Here is a 9,785-nt window from a genome sequence, read left to right as displayed (position 1 = left end):
CTTAAGTTTTTTTAGGTTAAAAAATAGCATTCTGGGTGGGAAAAGCCCTTAATCCCTGAAATTTCATAGACGATAAAGCCCATAAAAATGATTTATGATTCTTTTTAAATAGATATTATTTGTGTATTTTTATATATTTATATCTGTTATTGTCTATGATTATCTGTAGGACCACGGCCCAGCTCAGCAGCAATGACACCTGGTGACACCCGGTAACAGCTGAGGTGAGCCAGGAGAGGCCCTTACTTCCTCAATCCCTTCCCCGCTCCCCTGCTGTGCCATCTCCCTGCTGATGTCATAATGCACCTTCCCAGGCCACTGGTGATGTCACAAAGTGGTGTCCCACATCACCGGGTGCACTCCACAGTGAGGACTGGGGGCTGCTGGCCCCTGCCCAGAGCCCGGGGGGGGGAGGTCAGGGGGCTGTTTTTAGGGCTGTGGGGGTTGTTCTGACCCTTGGGGACAGGCAGGGCAGGGGTCATCAGACGGGAATTTGGGGAGCAGGATGGAGGGGTACTGCAGTGTCAGCATCAACAGGAAGCAGAGTTGCTTGTTCCCCACACTCTTGCAGCTCTCCACTGAGGGTGAAGATTTGGGGAACTCCCTGAGGGCTGGTGGAACGGTTGGACAGGGTTGGGGCTACCTCGAGGCTCCTGTGAGCACGGCGTGTCCCCCATCCAGGGCCAGCTTCCAATGGGAGCTGGCTCTTCTCACAGTTCTAGTTCTGGAGTGAAAAGGGGTCTGGGGTCCTGTGGCATGGGAGGTCCAACAGCTCTCACTGGGTTCTCAGGAGCTGACTGGGCATCAGCCGTTTAACTAGTCTCCTTTGGGAGACCTTCTGGTTCTTCCCATAGGATCCTCTTGTGACATCAACCTGGGTTTTGGGGTGCCATCTCTTTTTGGGGGTTGGATGATCACAGCCCTGGTCCTGAGCCCTTCCCACATCCCCAGTTCTGCCCCAGTCCTGCTCAGTGAGCAGAGGGAGGCAGAACCTGGGGAACGGCCTAGTCCAGGCTCTTTATGAGGCCCATCTGTCACTTCCCGGATGTCACTTCCGAGATGCCGCAAGTGGAACCTGATGCCTCTTTCTGGTACTTTCCAGAGGTGGTGGCCATCTGGGATGTTGTGTCTGTGTACATCCTGGGGCAGATGAAGCAGGACAAGGTGGGCTGACATCTTGGTCCCCCGTAGTCCCCCCTCCCTGAGCATCATGGCACCACCCCAAGAGAACCCCACGTACCTCAAGCTTCCAGGACTGGAGAAACTCAGGATCATGCTGGGTCTATGCCAAGGATCATCCCCAGGAATCATTCCCTGGGTTTGAATTCCTTGGGATCTTCTTTAGCCAAGGAATTTTGGCAAATAATTTGAAGAGGGGAAGTAAGAAAATGGAGAATGTGGGGTTTTCATTTTTCCCACAGTTTTAACATTTCTTATCTCCAAAGTATTCACTCAGCTGTTTTGTCTTCTTCCTGGGCAGGGTGTCCTGGTCCCAGGACTAGGGACCTTTGCTGTGGTCCCTGAGCAAGTTGATGGTGCAGAAGAGGTATATGTAGTGCGAAGACCTGTGTTCCAGTTGGACATGGATGTGTCCTGTCTGCAGGAGTTGATGTTCCCCACAGTGATGATCCCTGGTGAGAAGGGATCCTGCTTCACATTTGGGAGAGGGGTGTGCCCCTGCTCTTTGGGAGGGGGAGGGAATTGCCTCCAAAGTTGGGGGACAAAAACAAATCCCTCTTTCTCTCTGGCATTTTGCAGTGAATTCCATGTGGAAATTTGCTCAACTGTGGTCATGACAATGGTCGTCCTCTTCCTCCTTACAGGTGACATTGAGATCGCACCACTAGACTACTGGTGGCTGTCACAGACCACGTCCCTCCCGCCAGACATATTGAGGGACTGTGTGGAGGAGACCGTCCTCCTATACTCCTTTCAGCTGAGGGACAGGCAGCACCTTGCCTTTGCCTTTGGGGACATTGGCGTCCTGTCATGCCAGGACAATATCCTGTGCATGCAGTTCCACCGCAGCTGCGTCAAGAAGCTGGAGAACTGGGACACCTGGGTGGCTCTACTGCTTACTGTGAGCTGGAATCTGGGGACACTGATGTGCTGGAGTGTGTCCAGAGAAGGACAGCAGGGCTGGGGAAGGGGCTGAAGCACAAGTCTCATGAGAAGCAGCTGAGGGAGCTGGGGTGGCTCAGTCTGGAGAGAAGGAGGCTTAGCAGGGACTGTCTTGCTCTCTGCGTCTACCTGAAAGGAAGGTGTAGCCAGGTGCAGGTCAGTCTCTTCTCCCAGATAACAAGTGACTGGACAAATTCCACCAGGATATGTTTAGGTTGGATTTTAGGGAACATTTCTTCATGTAAAGGTTTGTCCAGTAGTGGCACAGGCTGCCCAGGTTGGTGGAGTCACCATCCCTGGAGGTATTTAAGACGTGTGGATGTGGCATCTGGGGACATGGTTTAGTGGTGTCCTTGGTTGGACTTGATGGTCTCCAGAGGCTCTTCCAACCTTAATGATTCTGTGATTCCACGATCATAATATTCATGGATGAGGTTTGGGAAAAGGGGGTTGGAGAAGTGGCTCCTAAAGGAGCAGGAGACAGGTCTGCTTCCTCCATGGGAATCTCCTGATGGCTCCATGTCACTCTGCAGAGGCTGTGTGTGCCGGATGCTGGTCTCAATGATGGAGCTGGGGGGATGCAGGCTGCATGGGCTCACTCGTTCCCCAGGTGAGTGTGCTTCCTCAGTGGCTTCCTGGTTCCTTTCTATCCTGCAGGGTGTGGGAGTTGCCATTCCTCAAGCCTGTGTCCTCATTCGCTTCTGCAGTTGGCCTCAGTGATCCTTGTGAGTCCCTTCCAATTCAGTATGTTGTCATTCTGTGATTCCAGGTTTCAGCTTACTGTGTCTGAGGCTTTCTCCACCTGGCACATGAAGGTTGCAGAGAAGCACAGGGTCAGAACAGGTACAGGATGGGTCCCTGCTGCTCTACCCCACATGGAGTGATCACAGCCTGGTGATCGCTCACCCTCACAGGGCTGTTCCCAAGAGCTGCCTCCTTTCCCAGGGGCACAGGAACATCCTGACAAGTTTTCCCTCCCCATGCTACCAAAGCTGAGGCAAGGCATGAGGCAGCAAGAGCCAGGGATGAAGCCACCTGCCAGGTGAGACCCTCGTGGGAAGGGATGGGAGGGGTCCTTGCACCCCTGGGTGATAGCCTCCTCAGACACTTGGGCTGTAGTGACTCGGAAAGGACCACGGGAAACAGCCCCAGCTCTCTGCTTCTCTCCAACATCTGGGAAGCTTTGGCCCCAGAGGAAAACAGGATATCTGCCTGCCCTGTGCTCCTGCTGACTCCTCATGTCTCTGCAGTGTGCTACCCCTGTCCCCAGGCATCTTTCCTGGGATGGGGGAGACAGGTGGGCAGGAGTCAGCTCCTTCAGCCAGGCTTGACACCACACTCCTGGCCTCTGAGAACTGCCAGAGAGCGCTGCAGGTATGTGCCAGATGGATCAGACCTGAAGAAAGCTCCTCCAAAGCTGAACCTAACTGTGCCTGACACCTCCAGGAGGTCTGTCAGCTGTCTGCAGAGTGGGAGCACGGGAATTCCTGCTGGAGAGAGCAGAAGGTGGAATGGGTGGCGTGGGAAGCCTGGGCTGCCAGGGAGGATCAGCAGATGCCCCAGGTATGGGCAGGGACCCTGTGTGTGAGGGCACCTTGGCTGCCTATAGAACCCTCCCAGAACAGGGGCACGGGGGGTGGAATTGAGGGTCAGAGGGGACCTCAGGGGGATCAGGGAAGGACCTCTGGGGGATGGGGGAGGGGTCTCTTCTAGGCGTTGGAGATTCCTGGAGGGCTTAGGGTATCTCAGGGGGCTTTGAGGGTCCCTGGGGTGGTTTGGGGGTAATCCCTGGAGATTGGAGGGATCCTGGGGTTTTGGGGGACTCTTCCCAGGGAGATGGGAGTCCCTGAGGACCTGGATGGAGGGGGGCAGTCTCTGAGAGGGTTTGGTATGCCCTGGGGATTATGAGCATCCTGGGGCTTTGGGGGGATTCTTAGGATTGAAGGAGATGGGATTCCTTGGGGGAAAGTTGGGGGTCACCCAACCACAGAGCAGAGTTTGCCCACTCATTCCCCAAGGGAGAGCTCTGGGAAGCACCATCAGCTATCAGCCATGGTGTGGTGCGGAGTCTTCCGGCTCCCACCTTTCCAGGGATACTAGGAAGTGTCACCTCTCGTTTACTGAAAGCGTCCCCTCCTTGGTAGGTATCTGGCCCTGGAGGTCCTTGGGCTCCCCATCCTTCGCTCCAGCCCCAGAGAAAGGGGGTCACTGTGACATGGGGGAGGGCTGGAACCCCCCTCCCTGTGGACGAGATGGTGGAGAGATTCCAACCTGGGACCAGGTGGGTGAATGCAGGACCAGATGGGTGGATGTGGGACTGGGTGGGCGCAGGTTGGGATGAGGGGAGAGGCAGATGGCAGCTCTGGGAGAATGATTTCTTGTTGTTGCAGGCATCTTTCCCCACGAGCCATCCAGGTGCTCCATGCGCTGGAGCCACATCAGACACGGAGGAACATCTTCACGTTTTTGGCTGAGAACAAGCGGCGGCGGCAGGAGCAACAGAAGCAGCTCTGCAGGTAACTCCAAAGGGATAGAATTCCCCCCATCCCTCCTCTGAGGCAGCCCTGGGGGACAGAAGTGGGTTTGGAGGCTACCTTTGGGCTGGAACCCCCTGATGCCCACTTGGACACCCAACATTGGCTTCCCCTGTAGGACAGAAAAGTCCTGGCTGGAGTCAGAGGGACTGTGACAGCTGGCTGCCTGCTTCCCAAACCCTGAGAGCCCTTCCTTGGTAGAGTTCTACCCCACGACACCTTGTCCTGACCAGGGGCACCCGTATAGGACACATATAGGGGACACCCAAGGTCTCAGCCCAACCTGACTTTGCCCCAACTGCACCATAGGACCTTCTCATAGGCTGGGAAATCACCAGGGGCATCTCCCACTCCATGGACACCTTGAGGTGATTCCATCCCTGGTGCCTTAGCCAATCCCACAGGAATTCTGTGCCTTCTCCCTGCCCGTATGACCAGACACCTCTCTCTCCCACCTCAGCCCCAGGTACTCGTCCAGCGGCCAAGGAGCAAGGGCTGGAGTGGTGGCTGCAGCCATGGCTGGTAGTGACAGGTCTGGAAGGCTGCTCACCTGCTGAGGTCCACCCATGGATACAAAATAAATACTGCCAGGGATGTTCCCACCTGGACTGAGTGGCCTGGGCCTGGTGATGGAGCCATCTAATGGTTAGGACCGTGCTGGCACCATGGCGGTTGGGGAGCTGTGTGTGGGGGACACGGGCTCTTCAGGAAGATGAGGAGGTGGCTTACCTTCTGCTCAGGGTGGGACTGAGCAGCAGATAGGCCAAGGTGGGCACCATCTTAGTAGGTACCTGCTAGAGACCTCCTCTACAGGAGGAACAGTAGGTGAGGTTCCTTCACAAGCCTTGATCTTCATGGGGCACATGTACCCCCCTGCTACCTGCCAGGAGGAGAATTCAGACACCTGGGAGATCTCCAGAGTGCATTTTCTGGCACAGGTGATAGGGAATTGAGAGAGAAAGGTGCCTGTGGAGATGCCACCACTGTGGGATGAACTGGTTTTAATCCACCACTAGGGTTAAAACTTAGGGAAGACTAAGAATTCTAGAGTAAAATCCCTGGATGGAATGCTCCCCATACAATGATAAGCATCTACTCAGCAGGATGGAGCAGAGACTATGCAGCCCACTCCATTCAAATCCTGGCAGAAAGAGGGACATTGTGGTACTTTGTTAAGGAGACTGTGCAGTACCTATCAACCAAAGGAGATGGATTAAAGTGTTCTGCTGCTGAGTCAACGATCATGTCAAACCCTCTCTTCAAATGCCAAGCCACATCCACCACCCCACCACCCCCATTAGGCGTGGCAGGAGAACTTTACACCAATCAGAAATCCAAAAAAAAGTAAGTTGGGAATAGGGGAAAAATTGAGGAAGACTCCAACAAAACTGCTGGGATCAGTCAACAGGCTGAACCTGTCTTCTCCCCTATAGGGACACCTATTGGGTAAGAAACACACTCTATGCACACTAAATGCTGCTTTTATGACTAGAGTTTTTGTTTGTGCTTGCTTTGTAGTACAGTAGATTGCTTTAAACACATTTTTGCAGTCAGATGATCCTCAAACCTTATTAACCTGTCACAATTTATTTTAGTAAAGAGTGTTATTCCCTAAACTCTTAGAGTGAGCCTTTACAGATGCTGGCAGTTGCCAGCAGCAGATAACATGTTGGGAAGGCCAGCTGAGGGGTCTCCGTGCTGTTGGCTTAACACCCCCCCCCCCCCAAAAAAAAGGGCAGTTGAATCACCCTCCAATCTTGTGAATCTGTTCAGTGAAGGGTCTCCCCTTACAAGATGCCAACAGACTGGTCGGACACTGACAGACAAATAAATCACTGAGGGTTGAGAAAATCTCCCCTCTCTAAGGGTCAGGTAAACCCCCTCCCCTTTCACATGACAACCACCCACAGAGTCATTGATGCCTGCTGGGATGTCACTGCCCAAGAAAGTGCCACCATCTGAGTGGAGAGACAGGGGAACACTGGAGGGGGAATCGAGGATCGGTGAGGGAACACTGGGAGAGGGCACTGGGAAGACTGGGGACCACTAGAAGGTAGGTGCTGGGAAGTGGTGTGGCCCTGGGAGCACTGAGAAGACTGGGGAGCGCTGAGGAGGGCACTAGGTGCACTGGGGAGACACAGAAGCACTGCAGAAAACTGTTGCTGGCCTTCACCTCCCCTGGGCAGCCCATCATCTGCCCCACCAACATTAGGGCTGGATATTTTCCTTCCCCAGGGAAGGAAGGCACTGTCATCCTCTTTCAGGAACCCACCTCCGAAATTTGGATACAGTACCAAAATTTAAACATGTCCAGGGGCTGCTCCCACACAATCAGAATCTCTACATACTGTAGAAGGGGATAAAATCCCTGTGATGCATATGAGAAATGCATTAGAGAAGAAAGTTTGGATCAGTCCTGCCGCAAGCAAAAGCAAACCCATCCATGGGACTGATTGTTTTTGCACCTAGTGGATGCACTTAGTGGGTCATGCAGAGGGACAGGGAAACATGATGTGTACCTCAAGGGGATATGATTTTTGGCTGAGCACAGTCTGTAATGTTGAATTGTATAGTATCAGTTGCTGAATGACACTGTCACTGTGTGCCATGACTACCATGGACGATGAAGATGGACTGCTGCAGATACACCAGTTGTAAGCTCCTGATGCAGCTTGCAACCAGTTGACAGCATACCAACTATCTTGCACTGGAAGAGATCTAGGAGGGGTAGAAGACACAGCCATGGACTAAATGAACTCAACAGACATCTTGGAGGGATGACCACTGACTATGGAAATGATACCTCTGCTTGTGTACATATATATAAATGTATATTTATATAGTGGGAAGGTATAGGATCTGGGCATGACTTTGATGGTATAGAATAAGGGTTAGGCCATGAGCAGCTGCTCTAGTTCTGGCCCAGATCAGTGGGAAGGCATGTGGCCAAGACATTGTGTTATTCAATAACATTCATGTCATTTTCAGGAGTGGGGGAAAGAGATTTTCTCTCACTTCCAAGAAGAAGGGGTGTGGTTTCTGGTCGGGAGCAAGCATGGTGGCTGCAGTGGTCTGGCATAGGGTCCTTCCACCACTCTTTTATTGTCCCAGGCTTGCTGAGCATTTTGCATGTAAACCGCCCTCTCTGAACACTTTCTTTATTAGTATTCTTACTGTTACCGTTCATTTTCTTATCTCGTTGGTTGCAGTAAAATTGTTCTTGCAGCAACCTGTAACTTTCACCTTTTTGTGCCTCTAGTTCTCAACTCCACCCCTGTAACTGGAAGGGGGAGGGGAACCGGGGGGAGCAAGAGAGTGGTGTTGGGTTTGGGAATATTTCGGGGGGGGGTGGCACACTAAACTGGGGAGTGTCATTCCTAAACCATGAAAACATGTTTCAGACACAAGCTAACAGAATACAGAATCAGTCTCATGCTTGAGAATCCACCTTCCAAATTACACTGTTTCCATCTTGAGGTAGGACTCCCAGCTCGGTCCTACCAGCACATCTGCTCTCACAGTCACCAAGACAAAGACAAGCAAAGTGTAGAGGGCGTGTCCCAGGGGCAGAGAAATCAAGGGACATGCGCAGGGACAGACAACCCCATTGGTCAAGAAGGTCACATGGTATCCGGGTATATAGGGAAGCACCGAATTCAAATAAACTCTCTTTGATTACCACCTCAGAAGAGCGTACATCTTTCTTTATCATACAAATGACCAGCATGTTACACATGGTGCACCCGAACATGGGACTTAGAACCTATATTAGGATAGTTTAGTATATCCTGAATCAGGCAGAAAACTCGGTAAACCCTGGTTATCGTATCGATTATTTGGATAATCGATAATTTGGGCTTTTAACTGAAAAAAAAAAAAACAAGACGTCTGTAAATCCGTTGTCTCAGTAGCATATGAGAAACGGGAATTAAAATAGTGAGCTCAAAAATATTAGGGAAAGTGCACAGGAAAAAAGAAGAAAGAAGAAAAGAAAAAGCCGACATCAGGGCACCTGGAGAGAGCGGAGTAGGGCCAACATTTCTCAGAGTGGTGAGTGAGCTGAGAAAGTGGCGATACCAGCTAATACCATGGCCGAGGTTGCTCCCTGGGAGGCTGCAAGCCCCCGTGGCTCGAAAAACTCAAGCAGCGGAGCACGCCGAACCCTGCAGGGAGCCCCACCGCCTGCCACGGCTAAGCTGTGTGTGCAAAAGCGGTGTCGCTGCTGCCTGAAACACTCCCCGGACCACCGCGAGACCCCCGCGAACCCCACACTGGCTTTCCGCCCAGCGGAAAGCGCTGCAACTCCGCGCAGCCTGCAACCCCGCGCAGCCTGCAACCCCCGCCCACGTCTGCCCACCGCCTCTGCCGGCCCCCCGCGCCACGTTCAAAACTGCGCGGGACCTGCTGAATCCGAGCCAAATGTGCGCTGCTGCTGCCGCCGCTGCTGCCAGAGCCGCGCTAGGACACCGTGTACCACCCCGCTGCCCTTCCCCCCACGCCTGCCGCAGTCTGCAACGGCGGGGAAACAGTTAAGCCATGCTTGTGCTGCCGGCCGCCCCTCCCCCCCCACACCTGCCACCGCAGGGACCCCATGCCGGACGCGTCAGGACTGCCGCAGAACGAAACCCAGCGCCGCCTAAACATTGCCCGCACCGCCACACCACGACCTCCCACCGCAGTGCTGGAACCCCCGCACTGCCCAGCAGACCGGGGGAGCCCCGGAGCCGCCTTCTGCCGACCCGTGCCTGTCTGTAACGACAACGCAACACCTCCACGCCGAGGAGAAACCCACCAGGAGCAGCGCAGACCATGAAGGAACCTCCCACCGCTTTCCCACTGCTTGCAGCTGCTGGAGCCGCGCTGCAGCCTGCACCGCCGTCGTCCACCACCGCCCCCAAGCCAACGGAGCCAACGGAGAGCCCCACTGGACACAGACGGAGACACCGAGAGGAAAAAAACCGCAGAGAACCAGCAGACCCAGAAACTGAAAGTGAACTCAGCAGCCAAAGAAAGAACTCCCAGCCACGTGGGTCTACAGCACCGAGACTAAGGTAAACATGGGAGGCTTTGTCTCCATGGAAACCTCACGAGACATTGAAACATTAACTTTACTGCTAAAATCTTACCACA

General features: G+C 53.5%; 1 protein-coding gene across 3 annotated transcripts; it reads left to right on the top strand.

Annotated features, from left to right (window-relative positions):
- The first annotated feature begins 222 nt into the window (after window positions 1–222).
- Window positions 223–5,264, top strand: LOC116797949. Of its 3 annotated transcripts, XM_032709969.1 has the most exons (12): window positions 396–584; window positions 1,103–1,164; window positions 1,481–1,634; window positions 1,824–2,080; window positions 2,655–2,731; window positions 2,891–2,964; window positions 3,067–3,163; window positions 3,372–3,495; window positions 3,568–3,684; window positions 4,266–4,402; window positions 4,512–4,637; window positions 5,122–5,264. In XM_032709969.1, exons 1-12 carry the CDS (start codon window positions 506–508, stop codon window positions 5,210–5,212), a joined length of 1,395 nt encoding a protein of 464 aa, XP_032565860.1. In that variant the 5' UTR covers window positions 396–505; the 3' UTR covers window positions 5,213–5,264. The 3 variants fall into 3 exon arrangements, with proteins under 3 accessions (XP_032565861.1, XP_032565860.1, XP_032565862.1); XM_032709970.1 differs by lacking the exons at window positions 396–584; window positions 1,103–1,164 and adding an exon at window positions 223–366; XM_032709971.1 differs by lacking the exon at window positions 3,568–3,684.
- The last annotated feature ends 4,521 nt before the right edge of the window (window positions 5,265–9,785 follow it).

Source organism: Chiroxiphia lanceolata, chromosome 24, assembly GCF_009829145.1.
Source record: "Chiroxiphia lanceolata isolate bChiLan1 chromosome 24, bChiLan1.pri, whole genome shotgun sequence".
NCBI lineage: Eukaryota > Metazoa > Chordata > Aves > Passeriformes > Pipridae > Chiroxiphia > Chiroxiphia lanceolata.
This window is presented reverse-complemented; position numbering and strand designations above follow the sequence as displayed.